Here is a 19,246-nt window from a genome sequence, read left to right as displayed (position 1 = left end):
TGTGTGACATTCCAGCGAAGACAAACAGCGCTTCAACTTTTTGGGGGGGATAAAAAATGTACGCCGAGACGAACAGTTTTACTCATGGATACTCATTGTGTACAACTCTTATAACGTTAATCAGTGCACGTATATTTCATACAGACTGTATAAATGAGCTTCAAATGTGTGTAGCAGAATGTACCCATGTGCAGTATTTATTAAATGGCCGATGTTATATATATATTTTAGTTAATCATTAGTCAATTTAGTTAATCATTGAAATAATTGATAGGCAAGTCGATTTTTCAAAAAAGTCAGTGATAGCACTAATAGGCACATTATTGTAAGAAAAATAGAATTGCACAAAAAAAATCTGCAGTACAGCAAGACTGCAAATGAGTGAACCGCATTATAGCAAGGGAACACTGTATTTGGTTCATTAGCCATGTTTCTCAGTTTTGCTCACTTTGGTCAAATGAATGTCACCAGAAAAAGTGGTCACATGAACGGCGTACAGGTGAAGGAAGACTGCTTTTCTTTCTTTCTTTTTTTTTTTTTTTTTAAACAGTAATGACTAATTATAATAACTATACTAGGTTTTAATTGAAAATGAAATGAATTCACTTTGGTATTTTACATGTGCAAACTAGGGATGTCACAGTAAGGGCAATATCGTGATATTAAAACTGCCACAATATCGTCGTCGTCATGTTCACAATATTTAAAAGGAACACATCTGTAAAAAAAAAAAAAAAGTCAGGTTGATTTCCATTTGTGCAGTTCTAGCACCCTCTAGTGGCTATTTGATTAGTGCAATTTAATTTTCATTAGGGATGTTTTGGCCTTCTATGTTTAAAATCTATGCTAATTGTCAGATGAAGGGGAACTTAATTTGCTTGTGAAGCGATCAATGTGTGCTTGCATTAGCAAGTAAGTGCCTCAATATTGTTATTAGAGATTGTAGGTGGTTTATATGCATTGCTGTTATGTACAAAAGCACAATATTGTGCTTTTTTTTTTTTAGTATGAGCTCTTTTTTTTTTAACAATATTGTGATCTTTTTTTAAATATCGCCAATATCCCCACAATATCGTAATAATTATCATATAGTGACCTTCATATCGTGATCATATCGTATCGTGATGTTTGGATATCGTTACATCCGTAATGCAAAAACAAAAAAAGGTTGCCATTGTAAGAAACATTCAACTGTCATCATTTGCCTTTCTATTTTTTTTTTTTTTTTTTTTTTACAGATGGAATCTGCATTGACGTTCCCAAATTCCTCCTTTGTCGTACCTCCTCAAATGAGCGAGTTGCCCACGCCACTGCTCCGGCAGAGGTTTGAAAGGAGCAGCAGAAGGAAACGGAGTTGATGAGGTCCCACCGGGGGTCGTGACCTCCGGCCGGGTCGGCCGCATGCCGGTAGGCGCCCGGGTCGTCAGGCCACACACCTTGTCTACCTACGGGGGGAAACGCAGAGAAAACACACCGGCACACTTGTTAGGCTAAGAAAACACATCACGGCAGGGGTGGCGGAGCTGCGGCGGGCGACTTCCATAAAGCAGCTGACACCTGCTCACAACTTGACTCTCAAGGTGAATTCTAGCGCTTGGATGATCTGTTCTTCAAAGGAGTTAAAAATGTTGCGCAATACTGAGTCTAAAAAGAGAAAGAAAAAGCGGTCAAGGAGGGAGTCGCTGCAAGTTGCTGACAGTAAAAAGCGGAACATTCCACGACCTCATGGAGGTGAACGCATGTGCAGTTGGCAGTGGGGGCCAGGACCTCAAGTGGGCTATTAAAGTGGTGGGGGGAGGGGCATCAGCATCAGGGTCAACGTGCTCCAGAGCAAAATCAATGACATCTCATCTGCTTAAAAGCCTCTGGTTAACATGATTTAGTGCTCTTCAATTAGGCAGAAAGACCCGCGTAATGATTCTTGCACTCCTTAGCGGGCGAATGCTGACACAGGTTAGAAATGAATGCTGGAAAAACTACTTTGTCTCACTGTACCAAATTAGGGTCACAACTGAGTATGGGCATGTTCATCAATTCAGTAAGCACCAAGAATTTTGTCGATTGTGTGGAAATCATGCGGAAGGCGGTTAATGCAAATCAAGGTCACTATTTGGCTGCAACTAGCAGAGGCGCCGTTGATTCAAGACCAACTTGATATCGATCTACATTCAAGCAGAACTCTACAAACGAAAGGCCCACAGGCAGCATTATTCTGCTCAATAAAATGTCGGCATCCAAATGAGCTGAAAAAATTCAGAGAGATTATTTCATAATTTATCTCAAATATTCAACTACTGAAGAGTCACTGATACAAGAACCAATAGTACTGATATATAACATTTCTGGGGGTTGAAAAAAAAAACTATGACAGAAAATGTAAAAATAAATACATTTTCACAAAAAACAGCACAACATTTTCTAAGTAACTAATAAACTCTAATAAACTAATTGACCATCTCCAATAAATAAAATGTAGTCAAATGCCCATCTCAAGTTACAACATGAAAGATTACTGCTATTTAACTGGTAGAAAACAGATGGGATAAAACAGTTATTTAACAACCATATTTCATCAATTGCCACATTGACTAACTTGGACAATGACAGTCTTTCCACTGCCGCATGCAATTACCTCAGTTACAAGAACATTGTAATAGTTTTCAGTTTAATAAAATCTGAGAGACCCCACATGATGAGGAGAAAAAAATGCCATTGTGTGGTTTACCGCTCTCATAGTGTGGTGATGACAAACAGTGCACCACAAAAATCCCTCAAAGCAGATGTTTATTGTAGTACCCAGGCTCACCTGTGAGAGGCAGCATGGTGCCGAGGGCATCCAGACAGACAGAAAATATGAAGAAGAATAGAAGCAGAAGATGAAATACAAGCTCGGTTCACTGTTAGCTTATCAGCTAACTACAGAGAGTAGCATTTGCCATTTTTAATGTGGTGAATGACTTGGTAGACTACAAACATTTGACATATATCCAGATGCTGTTGTATTCGTGAAGTCCAGCAACAGCACAAGCTTCAGGTTCCTAACTTGCTAATGCTCCGTTTGACGTCACGATCACGGAGTCCGCTCAATTTGGCGTTGATCACAATCGTCACATAGATATGGATTTGCAAATGTAAACTTTGAATGAGTTTAACACAAAGTTGTTGTAGATAACGAAAGGTATCAAAATAACGAAAACTAAATTGAAAAAAAACATTGTGAATGAAATAAAATCAAAATCGAAATGCTATTTATAAAAAGGTAACTGAAACTAAATCTTACGTTGCTAAAATTACACTACGAAAATGTCCTTTGTTTTTGTCTTTGTCAATGAATATACATGAGTGTTTTTAGTTCTTTATTGCTAATACGTAAATACAGAAAAAGGAAGGTCAAACAGTTGTTTCAGAAGTGTAGTTTACGTTACTTCATTATACAGTACTCGGTGACCTTTTTGTTTGTTTGTTTGTTTGTTTGTTTTATCTTGCACTCCACAGATATTCCATATATATTTAAAATAATAATTATGATTTTTTTTAAATCTTGTACTCCACAGATACTCCATATATAATTAAAATAATACAAAATACTACTACTACTACTACTACTACTACTACTACTACTACTAATAATAATAATAATAATAATAATAATAACAAAACCTAAATATATATTTGCTTTAAAAACTATTTAATTAAAACATCCAAAAAACACAAAAAGTTAAAACAATATAAAGAAAATAACTATAATGAAAAATAATAATATAATGAAAAATCCTAAACTATTTTAGCCCTGTTTTAATATTTCCGACTGTTTTAATATTTCCGACTGTCGATGTTTTTTGTTTTTTGTTTTTGTTTTTTTTGCGCCTGAGTCGATTCACTTGATTTTGCGTATCGGTTGATACCGAGCCCGATTAAATACTGATTCATCGCAAACGCATAGTTGGTTGCTTAGTGATTGATTCCACTGCAACCAATGCGGCACAAGTTTCTTGTCACAAAATAAAGTTAGACTTCTATTTGAAGGTAAGTTATTTAAGCGTCACTTTTGCTAACCTCTTGATTCTGAACTTATTGGCGATGCCATTCATTTAGCAATCACACTGTATATTACAGTATAAGGCTTGGTAAACTATAGCAACTATTGCACTGTCCTGACTGTTGTTGACCAGATGTAAGTAGCTAAAATATGTTAACAATTAGAACTGGTGTGTCATCAGGATACTTAAAATTACACTTTCCCTCTAGCCCGATTAGTCAGCTCTTATTAATGGAGTTTGTGTCTACTTAGGTTACTGAACTCGTAACTGAACTACACCGTCGGCATCGTCACTTCAGTTTTCACTTTTGCACTCCTCGTGTTGCTTTTAATTCCTTCTCGTCTTTTACACCCCTTCGGTCTTAAATCCTCTCTCGAGGCAGACGCAGGGCACGGGCAAGGTTGTTTTATTGCATTAACCTTAACCCCCACCGGACCCATAAAACACTCACATGTGCTGGAACGGCTTCCAGTCACATATGCGAGAGCCGCACATGTTCATGCAAACATTCCACAAATGCACATACATACACATAGCGTTGTGGCAGCGAGAAAAGATAGCATAGCAACTGCCAGTCACTGCAGCCTACGGAATCTGCATGTTAAGCCAAACGCTCTCTGCATGTGTTGCACTGCTCGGCTGCCTCTAAATAATCGGCATACGTCGAGAATATTTTGTTTACTGGCAGGTATATTACCATTTATAGCATGAAAACACAAATACTTCATTAAATACTTAAATCTTAGTGTAACAAAAACATAAAGGTGAGATAGATTACTTTATCAGTGTGAATCAAGATATAAAAAGTAAAAAAAAAAAAAACGTACCGTATTTTCACGACTATAAGGCGCACTGCATTATATTTTTTCCATATATAATGCGCTACAGTAGAGGCTGTGGTTACATTATGCATCCATTAGATGGTGCTGCGCGAAAGGGAATGTCAACAAAACAGTCAGATAGGTCAGTCAAACTTTATTAATAGATTACAAACCAGATTTCTGACAACTCCATTCACTCCCCAAATAAATGAAAAGCTGTTTTATTATTTTCTCCGAGCTAAAGTATTAGCTAGCGATCCAAGATGGCGGGATCTTGTGCGCATGCGCGTCACCGATCGTGCAGGGTCACCGATAGCGTCTTGACAGCGAGACCTGTTGCGGCTCAATATTGATCCATATATAAGGAGCACTGGATTATAAGGCGCATGGTCAGCTTTTGAAAAAATTGAAGGCTCTTAGGTGCGCCTTATAGTCGTGAAAATACGGTAATTCAAATTCCACATAGCTATAATACGGTTTACCGATTTGCATTACTGCAACAAATCTTAATTATCTTTACTACAAAGTACAGAGAATGTCCAAGGTTTCACAGTTAAAAATTAAGTGAAATGCATATACTGCAAAAAAATCAATAAATAACGAACTACCATACCACAAGAGCACCTCTACTAACAACAACACAAGATAAACCATAACCATGATGTTAGCTAATTTAGCGTAGCCCACCACCGCGAGTTGAAACGTATTTTAATGACTCCACAAGTGGTCAAGCATAAACTGATGCACTTTCAATTCCTTCATCAAACAAACTGTAACAAAATAAACACTTAATAAGCAGATTCCTACAACTGACACCAAGGTACTCCGGCTAGCTAGCAATTAGTCGGTTAACAGCTAGCCACTAACACGTTAGCCCACAAAAGCCAACTGTACACTCGCATTGACTGACACCCAACCCTAGATCACTTTTATCTTGTTACTTAGCAGTAACTATTTTATCACGACAATAATAAAGCCTAAAAATATTTGATAGCTGCAACCGTTGTTAACGGTCATATTTGGCACCTCACAGTATTACTGGTGGCGACAAACTAAAACTGAGTGAAGTGGCAGAAGTCCGAGACAAACAACACGCTTTAACATAACAGGATGATAAAGAGGCAGTCTTGGATTTGTGTCCACTGACTCCGAGAAACTGTTTACCTCTCAAAGTGTTTGTGAGTTTTAGCGCACATTTACGAGACAAAAAAAAAAAGCAATATTTTACATGTCTCTTCTAATCCATATCGTTTCTCACCTGTCATAGTGTGACACTTTGCTATTGTTAGGGACAAAAATGTAAACATCCTGGAAAAATACGACTGTCAACAGGAGGTCATTCCCAGTTCTGTTTGAACTACCGCCTTATTTTTACAGCGAGTGCAAAGAGGCTCTGCTTTGGATGAAGCAAGAGGAGAATCGGCCCAGGCCCGGGCAAGCAAAACTAAATACAAATTATTTATGTGCCTAACAAAACATGTGAAGAGAAAGAGAATGCAGCGTCTCTGCAGGGAAAATATACAAGCCCCTTGTTGTGGGCAGGGTTGTAATCGTTTTGGAATTTCCATTTTAATTACTTTTTAGTTCATTTTAAGCTATTTTTAAAAGTAACTTTCAGATCAGTTTTGCTAGTTTTATTAGCTTTACTTTGTGTGTTTTTTTTAAACTCATTTGCTCCCAATAACGTGTAAATACGTTTTTTTATGTTCTAAGTGTCCCAAAGACGTATTTATAAGTTTTTGTGTTTTTTTTTTTTATGCTAGAGCATACAGAAGGCTTTGATTCAGCCTCTCAACTGCAAAGACCGGCTGCAGAAATGGTAGTTATTACACAAACGGCCAGCAGGTGGCAGCAGAGCAAAGGAGCTCAACCAGGGCCATCTAGAAAAAAAGCTAAATTACAATTTTAAACAGATTTGTGAAAACTGATGAAACTTAGCTCTCTTCTTTGCTGCAAAACGGAAACAGATAGAAACATACTTTTTTTTCCTGATGAAAGAAGAGACTTTAATCTTTCTTTTGGTAAAACAGCCGGGAGCGAACGGGACTACTTCTGTGAAAATGGCTGGGAGTGAATGAGTTAAATACGTAGGTCTTTCTGTGTGTGCAAGATTACAAAAACACCTCGGTGGATGAATGGTTAGCACTCCCAGTACTGAGGACGCAAGTTCGAGTCCAGGCTTCAACCTTCCTGGGTGGAGTTTGCATGTTCTCCCCGTGCTCAAATGGGTCTTCTCCGGGTACTCCGGTCTCCTCCCACATTCCAAAGACATGCATGGCAGGTTAATTGGGTGCTCCGAATTGTCCCTCGGTGTGCTTGTGAGTGTGGATGGTTGCTTGTCTGTGTGTGCCCTGCGATTGGCTGGCAACCAGTTAAGGGTGTACCCCACAAATTTTCCACAATTTTAGTTTTAGTCGTGTAATTAAATTCCGTAAACTAAAATAACCTTGCTTCTGGGTTAACTAGGGGATCACTGATATGTTCCCTTAAGTTGTCTCTCATGACTACATAATCCAGAGGACCAATCGAGCGACAGCTTGAATTACGAGCAGGACAAGAAGCCGTCTATAAATCAATTATCTCGTGACCTGACGACGGCGTGAGAAGGAAAATCCCACGCGGGCGGAGCTTGAGCACGCATCCTGGTGTCGGACCACCTGTTTGTCCTTGTGATACCTTCACAATTTTCTGGAACATTCCTTGTATGATTGCCCGAGGACGGTGACTGATGAAGGACGAGACTGATGAGGGGGCAGGTTGCCAGCTCGGGAGGCGACCCAGGAAATGTGACGCTCCAGATCACATGGACATGTAGGATGCATGTCATACAGCACAAGGCTTTGCATATCAACGGAGTATACATTCAATATATTTATGACGCTTTTGTACTAACGTGTCAATGTATCCGTGTCTCTTAAGTGTATCATCCCGAGGCAAGTGAGTGTAAGTAAGAAGAGCTGAGCGAGAGAATGAGCCCAGGGCCATCCCTCCTCCGGGGGAGTATTGGCTTACAGATAGCAATGGTGGTCTTGCCTTCCTAGTTTATTTATCATGGGATTACCCAGTAAAGCTGAGGGAACTTTCTCACTCCCCTCTCGCCCGATGCACGCAGCGATATGGGGATGACTCGGCCCTCGTTCAGCCGGAAACAACTGCCCATTCTTTTGGTAAGTGCTCCTTCATTTCTATAGCGCTTTTACACCTTACAAGGTTCTCAAAGCGCTTTACAGTCGACTACTCGTTCGCCTGCTGACGACGCAGCATCAGGAGGAACTGGGGTGTCAGTATCTTGCTCAAATACTTTGATGTGGTCACAATGGCATGGCAGCCACTGGGTTGGGAGACAGCCACTCTACCACTGAGCCATGCCGCCCCAATTCCAATACTGTAGTGGGATTTAAAACACTGATGTACAAAACGCTGGGTCATGCGACGAGTGATTTGAAAGACTTGGAAAGAGACGCACATCAAGCACAGCTCTTTTTCTATACATTCATAAGAAAACAGAATTTTGAAGGCTAATTTTTTTTGTAACTTACTGTTTTCTTGGAATGTACTGTTTTAATGAATTTAAATGCATTTTCTTATTTATGAAAGACCCAACTTAATGCACTTTAGGACAATTCAGAATCATTTTTTAATTTACATTTGCAATTATCTCTTTCACTCCCAGCCATTTTCACAGAAGCAATCCCGTTCGCTCCCAGCCGTTTTACTGGATTTTGACTGATTTTGCAAGGCCCACAGAATATTGTGTTCAATTGCTATAAAAGCATCAAAAGAACGATTAAAGTCTCTTCTTTCATCAGGAAAAAGTATGCTTCTATCAGTTTTCGTTTTGCAGCAATTAGCATTAGAAGAGAGCTAAGTTTCATCAGTTTTCACAAATCTATTCTAAGCTTTATTTGGAGAGATTACACGTCTTATTTTCAAACCAGTTACTGCCTCCGCAAACTTTAATTTAAAATTTAATTATTTGTGGAGTTTTTAGAATTGAATCGATTGTGGATATTATAATCGATACCCAACCCAACATAGTTGTAGATGATTTATCATTCAATGCCGTGATGGCCAAATGTGTCAGAATGGGAATATTAATTGTAGACGGAGGATCTTCTAATTAATAATAACAGCTCCTAACCTTTGTTAAAACAACATTCCCCTTCTTAGCGGCTCTTTGCGAGTTGAATTTAGCTATTATGGAACTTCATCACAAAGATGAATTCCCTGAAGGAAACATCAATCCGTCAGAATGCAAACCGCTGCTGCTGTTGCAGTTTGCAAAATCAGTCCCAAATGTTTTTGTTGTTTTTTTTCCCCGCAATGCCTTTTCGTAAATTTTTTTGATTGAAAGTGTAAAGGAAGATCAAACATCCAAACATTTTTTTTTATGGTTAATTAGTGCTGTTCTTGGCTGTACAGAAACAACAAAGTCAAAGAACAAAGAAAAGTGGAAACTTTCACATTTATTTGAAGACGACTTGCTGGGATTAAGGACCGTAAACATGTCTTCCGATGACAAACCGCTACCTTTGAGTCGTCCAAGTTCCTCTCAGCATGTCACCAAAACACAAAATGCCTCCACAAATCTTGTGTTGTTATCAAAAGCATTGCATTGATATTTTAAACGGAACTTGATAGAACGCAGGAGCTGTGGTCCAAAACGGACACATGTGCAAGCTGCTAATAATTCCAGCATTATGAAACCTCGTTATTGGCCGATTGACTCTGCGCTGGAAAATACAATTATTTTTAAAAGTCAAGCTCATCATCTAGTGCAGTGGTGTCCAAACTACGGCCCGGAGGCCATTTGGGGCCCGCCGTCCCTTTTTCAGTGGCCCGCGACATATGCTAAAAATGACATTTGACTCAGATCAAATAAAATAAACAAAACAAAAATGTTTGGAGATGGTCAAAGTAAGAAGGGAGGGTATGAAAAAACAGGTGCCAAAGGTTATTTTAGTTAACTAAAACTAATGAAAAAAATAAAGTTAAAAAAAAACAATATTGTTATTTTGTAAATAAAATAAAAATGAGCCTTTGGGGATGATTTTAAATGTGATTTTTAGTAGATTTATTTTGATATAAACCGGAATAATGACTTTTGAAAGTATGTCACACAGAAGTGACGTCATCCAGCAGCAGCCAATAGAAAAGCACCAAAATGCTATCTCAGCTCATAAACAGTGTTTTCTGCTTGTGCATCCAGTTCGACCAACTAGACCAACCAACTGCCAAGATTAGTCGACTAGTCGTGACTACGTCAACGACCAAAAGCGTCAACGGCTAATTTAAATCGTCAACTAGTCAGTTTTACATAATATATATCAGCCTTATATTTGTTTTTTTTCTTCCAAAACTGCCTGCCGCTCGTCCTCTCCTGCCTGCTCTTACTGGACGCACATGCGCAGTAGCATTAATCAGAGTCAGACGTGATGTCACCGGAAGCTATATACTCTTAGCACCAGCTGTACACAGTATGCTATCATGGCTAACCGACATCGGACTGCGAAAGTTTGGGAACATTTCTACAAAGACGCTAAAGCGAATAATGTTCAATGTAAAATATGCAAGACAGACCTTGCCTTTCACAGCAGCACCTTTTGTCGAATCCTTCTGCCGGCGAGGGACAGTCGTCTCAGCCGTTGTAAGTTGTTTGGATGGTTAGCGTAGCTAAAGCTAAGTGCTAACGTGGACGTTAACGGAGACGCTTTCAGTATTTAGCACACACTGTGTGATACAAACTGCACTTTACTAAAAGTTGAATGTACTGTTACCTTTCACCTGTCACCATCTTTATGGTGTCTAACTTGTACATATAGCTTAACAAATCAAATCAAGCTATATGCTAATGACGGTTATATAAGAGTAGCTGCTTGCTTGTCAGCCCCTTAAAAATACTGGCCCAAGTCGTAAAAATAAGAAAATGCTGTCCACCTTTGCTAAAATTGGCTACATCCTTAGTTGAACAGATAGTTTATTATTTTATGTATATATAATTATACCCCTGAAATGAAAATGATATGAATACATAATCAGAATGTGGTTCTGTTTTGGTGGGGTTTTTTTTTAGGAAAAAAGTGTCGAAAAAAAAAAGACTTTGGCCAATTATTTAAGGACGTTGACGACACGATACGAGTAGTCGACTAATTGCGACTACTGTATGTGATTAGTCGACTAGCAAAATAGTCGTTTGTGGCAGCCCGACAACCAACCAATCCTAATGTGATTTAAAAAAAAAAAAAAAACACTCATGTCATGTGGCTTTACGAGTGGTGAATCAGGCGGCAGACATTGTCTGCTTTGTCATCAAGAAGACGAAGAGCAAGCAAAAACTAAGAAAGAAAATTGAATAATCATGTGACTAAGTCTCTAAGGATTATCTCAAATCTTTATAAATCACGGACGTCATTAACGAAGGCCTGTTATTATGTTTATGAATTAGAGTTGACAATCACTTGAAAAGTGATACTGTTAACTTAGCTCATTTCGAATCTGCATCGCAGTCATCATCCCTAAAATGAACAAATCTCCAGCTAATTGTGACAGCTTTCCTCTTGGCCGCTCCCAAAAAGTCTTGGAGCTGGTTTGTCATGATTTACGTTCATGACCTCACCTTCCATCATTTTCCATTTTCCCCCAAGAGTTTTTATGCCATTATGTTTCCATTTCTTTGCGTCCAACTCCATGTTGTCTCCATTTTTCTCTTAAGTGTGCACTTGGTAATCTATGTGGATCGGCCGGCCAGTCCGCCCCCGCCCGCAGCCCCTTTTGTGTTTTTGTCTTGCATTCGAATGAGGTCATTGCTAATTAAAATGAGACTCAGTCCCTAATATATCACAGGGACAAGTCCTTGAGATCTAAATCACGAGGGGGGGGGGGGGGGGGGGGACACTTTTCTCACTCACTCCACTTTGAGGGTTTTATAGCAAAGCAACGAGTGACCCCGCCCAGCCTCAAACTGGGGTCTAAGCGGGGTACAAAACATGCAAAGCGAACACCGCGGCAGACGGCCGCCTGAGTGGAGACTTCATCGCAGGCAGCTTCGTGACCACGTTTGCTTCTTGATTGTTCCGCCTAACTATGGGCGTGACTTTGAATCAAGCTAGTAACATTTTCCCTCCCGTCTTTAAGTACATAATTACGAGAATTACAATACGTGGAAAATATCTCAAATCCAGTTTGCGTTATCCTAACAAGGTGGTCAATAGACAGAATAAGGTCAAATGAGTTCCTTGTGTCTGCGTCTGGGATACAGTGGAGGCTGTGAAGAGCATGTGGACTGGGGAATTTCTGCGTCCATTTGAAGCTGCCCAGTGAACCAGCAATTACCATTAAAATGCTAACACAGATGAGGTAGGCATCCGTGTAAGTGTCACAGCTGTAGCCACAGCTGCGCAATATTACGGCGACTGAAGTAAGTTTAGCAACTGGAGATTTAAGGCCAACCGACATCTGGCTGACGGTCACCCAGGTATCGAGTGCTTGTTGCTGCTGTTGTGGTCGTGGAGGCACAGACGCGGATGGCACGGGCTATTTAGGCTGGCAAATGGGAGAAACTTGGGTGGTGGTTGGAAAAAAAAAAAAAAGACTATTAAAAAAAAAGTCCTTGTGAGCACGAAAGCCATTGTAAAAGAATGAGGCACTAGAAGGGCAAGAAATATTGCATCATCTCATTGGTGTCAGAATTACATACCTTAAACAATACATATGACAGCCACAGATCATGTAGTTCTTACCACCAAGTGTAAAGTGAATAATTAAAACATAAACAAATAAATAAACAATTGTGTATTGACCACACCACAGAGAAGAGTGAACTGCTGTGGGCGTGTCTGCTGAATGTGCTGAAGCCACGCCCCGTTCAGCTGTCAACCGTCAATCGAATAATACTACAATCTGGAAAAATGCCTTCTCGTATACTGCATATCCACTTATAGCCTCTGGTGGCTGGAAAATATCCCACCCGGTTGTCTGTTTCCACGCCGCAACAACGAGGCGCTCTAAAGAACCCATGGCAGTGTCTTCTGCCATCAGTCTGTGGGCCCAATGGCTGCTTTATCCTGCTGTTTCGTGACCCAGGAAAGGGGCGGGCGTCAAATGGTGATGGAAATATTGGAGCAATAAGTTTACTACCGTGGCTTTTCACACGATAAATCTGTGTACATTATGTTATGATTCAGTCAGTGGTCTTTTGCTACTATGTGGTTCACTTAATGCGGATTCACTCTTTCACAGATTTTTATTTGGTGCCATAACTCGTGCATTGTGGGGTTTACCTCGTGTTGTACCTCGATATTTCACAGGTTTTTTAGAGATTAGACCCACCCTCCAAACCGCCATTTTTGATAGTGAGTACCCCATAAAATTCTTTATTTATGCTACTATTTATTTATTTTATTTTTATTTTTTTAATTTATGCTACTATTTTTGTCCAGCTCAAATCTATAATTTTTTTTAAACAAAGCATAGAACCTTTGGTAAATTAACAAACGTGCCACGTACTATGATAAGTTTAAAAGACGTTGACATTTTTCTTTTAATTCTTCTTAACAGTCTGTGTCCCATCACTGGTGAGCTATTTTTAGAAAAGGCCCCAGTTACTCGTTCACGCTGGCACCTTCAAATTAAAGCCGATGCATGTCTCATTACTACGCCGCCCATTCCCCCAAAGTGCACCTGCACTTTGCACTTGAAGTACAAAACATACTTGAAGGCAATTAACTTCAAAGAGGCCACTCTTTTACGCAACTCCCCAAGAAGAGCTATTTAATGGTGACAAAGAGTATTAGCGGTTATTGGGAAAACTTTTTTTTACGACCTCTACTTTGCGGAAATTCACCTATCGCGGGCAGGCGTGGAACATATCACCCGCGAAAAGGTGAGGGAACACTGTATTGGATTTTGTTTGTAGCCAATCAGAGATGTGACGGCGATATCTGCCTTGACAAAGCTAGCTATTTCTCGACCATGAAAAATATTCAAGAATCAAAGAATTAGAAAAACAAAAAACAAAAACAAATTTACTGGTCACACATGCGAGATTAGACGAAAGATTTAGTTGCTGTTTCTTAAATATTAGGGGTGAAATGTTAACATTTAGGGGCAGTCTAGAGACCTGCAAATGATTCTTTGGCAGACCGGCACTTGCCAATGTTGCGACATTTACACGTGTGGAAAACAATTAAGTTCTTTAGAAGGTTCTTGAGCACATTTTCACAAATTTTCACCCATACTTCAGATGGTGTTCACAAAACGGAAGCAGTTTTTACCCCACAGCCCACAATCTACTTGTTTTCATCTGCGGACGACAACGAGGCGCTCTAATGAGGCCATTGTAGCCCGATGACCCGGTCCATATGCTGCCTGTCAAGTCGGACTTATTTTAAAAATGTTACTACGCCTTTCTCTGAATGACATGTTCACACTCGTGTCCCACAACAAAGCGGCCAAGCTAGCTTTGGCTAGCTAAATGAAAGTCGCAATTGCGCTGGATACTGATGTGTACAAACATGTTCAAGTTATTGTATAGTGGGGGAAGGGCGACTCGTGCCTGAGCCGAAGCACGTTCTTGCCGAGACCAAAAATAAAAAATAAAACTGAAATGGTGTAAAACGGTTTAACGCTATAACTCCACAACTGAGTACGACATCAAATAGTTTTCAGTCTTTACGCATGTGTTCAGCAATTATCTTCAAACATGGCAAATGTACAGTATTTAGAAAGAAACGACTGAATTCGCTTTACAGGGTCTTGAATTTATGACCCCACACATATCTGCAAAACGGGTATGCTTTGGAGTGTGACATGATTTCAGCTTTCTGATTCATGGTTCACAGAGAGAAACGATGTCCTCTGGACCACCGCCTTATGTTCCGCTCCAAATGTAACGGCTCGGCATTAAATCATGCGCCGATTGCTTGGTTAGGAACCATAAAGAAGACATGTGGGATTTCTTTTTTTTTTGTGGCGTTGGAGGCTACTTTATATTGTCAGCATATTACACTCGCGAAGCACAAAAAAGGAGGAGCGGAGACAAAGACGTGTGAGGCTGTCTGAGAGGAGGCTGCACCCACTGTCATTAGCTAATGGAGTGCTGAGTAAGTCAGTCAGTCAGCTTGAGGGTTAGACACAACGCCAATGGCGCATACAACTTAAAAAGATGAGTATAGATTGGCCGGGAGAGTATTTTGTATCGGCTACCACTGCGTCAACTCAAATATCGCGTTTGCAGGGATCCTTCTTCAAGATCAAACAGCAACTCGGTTATGGTTGTCCAAAGCAAATAAACACCATACCGTGTACATTCAACGCTGCCAGCTAACTGAAAGCAAACCAAAGAAAATACATTTTATATGAAGCACAATGTTTGCAGTTTCTTAAGGTGAAACCATGGTGAACCGTGGCCATTATTTCCATTATTTATAGGCTCAGGCTGCCATTATCGTTCCAGCATGAGCCCTAATGAGAAGCTGGGGTAAAACCAGTAAGAAGGAAGGGTAGGCATGCAATATTTGGATTGCAAATAGATGGTCAATTGCATTAATACAGATCATTGGTGCCATATTCTTACCAGTGAACGATGGAGCCTTCATGAAGGATGGTAAGAGACGGAAGAATGTGTCATGTGTGCAGGACTGCATGGTCCAAACGCTTCCAAATCCATCTTCCCGCAAAGTGGTTCCGTTCATTTCGATTAGCCTCAGTTCAGAATTCAGATGGGGACATGCATATTTTGACCACGGGGAGTGAAGGCAGAATGTCTGGGTCTGCTAAATAAATAGTGTGAAATTTTAGAAAATACCCATTCTGTATCTTGCCAATGAATTATTGTATCTATGTTATCATTGGTTTGCTATGTGCATGGAGCTTTTTTTTTTCCAGGTTCATTCTGTGCTCCCTTTAAAGGAGCAGAGCTTGGGACTTTTTTTTCCCCTCTATGCGTCCTCATGTATTCTTTTTTTTTTTTAATCTAAGAAATTTTGGGTGCTAATTAGCAAATCACCAGGTTTCCCATTCAGTCTGTCTCCGTTGGTCATTGTTATTTTTCATGTTTCTCGGACGAGTTGTGACTGTGAAGGCAAATGAAATTACTTGTGTGTTTGGACAAACTTGGTCGACAAATCTGATTCAAAAAAAAAAGAACTGCAGTATCTTCCTGTCAAAAATCCACTATACCCTTTTTTTTTTTTAAGTATACATAATAAATAAAACAATAGTGGAAAAATAAGTAGGCCTACAGCAAATATTTAATAATATAATAATATTCCAAATGTTCAATGTTTTGTATTAAAATGTGCAAAAGTGCTTAAAAATGTTCTTAATTGTATGTAAATATATATATATATATATATATATATATATATATATATATATATATATATATATATATATATTATTTTGATTAGCATTCTAATATTAAAAAAAAATGCCAAGAATTTTAAGTTGTTTTGCCAATTATTATTTCACTGCTTTTACTGGTGTTTTGGGGTTTCGGTATCATTTAAGTACCTGTACCAAGGTACTTTGGGCATAAGCATAGTTTCCAGAGCCAGATGGTACTGTAACAAACAAACTGACAACACTAAATAAAACAACAAAAAGAAAGAAAGATGGAATGTCTATAATCTGTATTTGTAAGTGACATAAACGACTTAAATTCTTTCCCTGTTGCAATCCACAGTGTTATAAATTCTCGGTTTTGTTTATTTCTATCAAGACAAACTGAACGCTGGTTATTAATCTTCACCTATTGCTACATGTCTAGCACCATTCATTTTATATAATTGCCAAGTTGTAATTGTTTAACCCTCTTTAAGCCTTTCTTTAAGAAAAATTCCAAGATGTAATAATAATAATAGTTTTTATTTGTAATGCAATGCACTTTGCATTTCAAATAAATCTCAAAGTGCTACAGAGAGTTTAAAAACAAAGGTGTTAAATAGTATAGTCCACTGCTAGATGTGCTTTTCTTAAAACCTACAGCCTGCACTTTGCATGGCAGTTCATTTCCTTGCTGCCATCAGTCTTCTCCCAAATGAAAGCAATCTCATGACAATAGGCAACAGACCAAGGGCAAAAGCTGAACAGGGGTCCTAACAAATGGTGCAGCAGCTTGTTACAAGGAGTCATATCCAGCTGGTGATCATTTATTTTGATCATGATGCAACACACTTAGACTTGAAGTCATTCCTTGTATTGTCTACTAACATCATTCAAGGTTAATTGAGTGTGTGCTGTTTGTCGTCTCCCGCAATGACTAACTTGGTAGAAGTTTGATGAGGTTACGGTTCATAAATTGAAACGTGATTGTAAAAGTGTCTGTCTTTAGATTTTAAACCGCAAGTCAGTGCTTAGTTCGGAACATACTACTGAAATAGAAGAAGTGGGAAAATCTCCCATTCGCCTGCATCTTTGTTGTTACTTGTTAACCGACGCATGCATTTAAAGGGGCTGTCTGCCGGTTTCACTCAGGAAAATACACTTTTTAAATACATGATTTCAACAAACAAACTATTTCTCAATTTATCGATATGGGCTTTTCATAACGTGTGGGGGTGATTTTGTCCTAAACCCCCAAGCCCCCAGCCTGTATTTTGTGTTTGTTTTGTAAACAGCGGGCCGTTTCTGTGGATTTTTTTTTCCACTCACTCACTCACTCACTCACTCACTCACTCACTCACTCACTCACTCACTCACTCACTCACTCACTCACTCACAGAAGCTGACATGTGTGAGTGAGTGAAAAAAAATCCGTGCGTGCTTTCAAATTGCCGCGGGAGTGACGTCACGCAGCTGACACGTTCGCCCAGCCCCGTTTGCGGCAACCCCCCGCTCTATGATTGGCTGGAGGGGTGTAAACACTGTCTTTCCTCAGAAACGGCCCACTGTTTACAAAAGAAACACAAAATTGCAAAATACAGGCTGGGGGTGTGGGGGTGTAGGACAATCACCCCCACACGTTATGAAAAGCCCATATCTATAAATTGAGAAGTAGTTTGTTTGTGTAAATCCTGTATTTAAAAAGTGCATTTTGTGAAACTGGCAGACAGCCCCTTTAATGCTGCTTCGCCGGAGTGACGCCAGAGCAGTTTCCCGCAACGACGTATTTTGTAGTGGAAAACCGAGCACCCCAAACTAAATCAAGCCAAGTCCAGTCGTGCCAAGCACAGTATGCACTGTGCATTGGAAAAATTATCTTACACAAAAACAAAAAATGGCCTCTTGAGCTCAGAAGAACGCGAGTGACGGGCGCATTAACGCAGAGGACCACCGAGTGCTGGAGCCGCAAGTTTCACAAGTGTCCCAAAGTAGCGACTTCTCCAGGAGGTTCACTCACTCACTTTCTCCTGATTGTGTCAACTCAACATAATCCAACCACAGACTCCCTTAATATCCATAACCACTTCCCTCTTGACCCATATTCATGCTCCATCTCAATATGAGCAGGAATGTGTTAAAAAATAATCGACGGTCCTGCCACTCTGCAAAGTTGTCAATAAATCGCCTTTCAGTCTTTGCTAGTATTGTCAAAGGGTGGGCCGCTTATCCAGGCAAGATTTCTTAAAACCTGATACTTGGACATCGAGTGTGTGTACAGTATCAGTGGAGTGGTCCAGGTTGAGCGCAACGTACAGTATAGTGCCGAGTCTGTGTTGCGTGCAGCACATTAAGTGGGAGAGAGCGACCGCAAAATGGCTTGGGGATAACATCCCAGTCGAAAACCACACAGTCGCAATAATTCATTTCACTTTGTATAATATTCGGACTTTGCACAAAAGTAAATAAATCGTGTATTCTATGTGTTTAACTTCACGTGTCAAACATATACGTTACAAAAGTAAACAGTAGGTCAGATCTGGTATTTGCGCTCTATTGACTTTGCGTTAAGATGGCAATGATAATGTGCATAGTATAATAAGAAATTGGCCATTAAGCGTGTTTGCCTGGGAGGAGAGTGCACTGAGGTGTGGAGGTGAAGGTGGATACGCTGACACAGTAGTTGGGCATTGGGGACTTAACAGTTTTCCTTGACGGGTCCCTGAGGTTTTATTAAAACGTTCTGATTTAGAAAGGCCACCGGTTGACGACAACACATGGCAATACGGCTTCAACGGCTTTCTGCCCAGTCAGTTACAAATTGGAGGCTGTGTTTAAGGGGTATAACAAGAACCGGTTTGAACTGAGGGTTTTAAAAGATGCAAGTGAATCAAATCGAACTGTTCCACTGTGAAATACAGTGGTACTTACGAACATCCCTTCATACGCTAATATCGCCTCTTGTTAGGAAAGAACTCACAGAGTTTCCTGAACGCAACATACTTACAGCTGCTCTGCCATTGGCTATTACTGGCATTGTCCTGGCATCCCATTGGCTAAGTGGGA

The 19,246-nt window shown here is 39.8% G+C and overlaps 1 protein-coding gene across 1 annotated transcript in view; it reads right to left on the bottom strand.

Annotated features, from left to right (window-relative positions):
* Positions 1-19,246, bottom strand: part of gpc5c (glypican 5c) — a 213,226-nt gene that overhangs the window by 113,971 nt on the left and 80,009 nt on the right. The window contains exon 5 of the mRNA XM_077515177.1: positions 1,282-1,445. Coding sequence (XP_077371303.1) covers positions 1,282-1,445 — 164 coding nt within the window. The remainder of the gene's footprint in view (positions 1-1,281; positions 1,446-19,246) is intronic.

The sequence above is a fragment of the Festucalex cinctus genome, chromosome 1, assembly GCF_051991245.1.
Source record: "Festucalex cinctus isolate MCC-2025b chromosome 1, RoL_Fcin_1.0, whole genome shotgun sequence".
In the NCBI taxonomy this organism is placed as follows: domain Eukaryota; kingdom Metazoa; phylum Chordata; class Actinopteri; order Syngnathiformes; family Syngnathidae; genus Festucalex; species Festucalex cinctus.
This window is presented reverse-complemented; position numbering and strand designations above follow the sequence as displayed.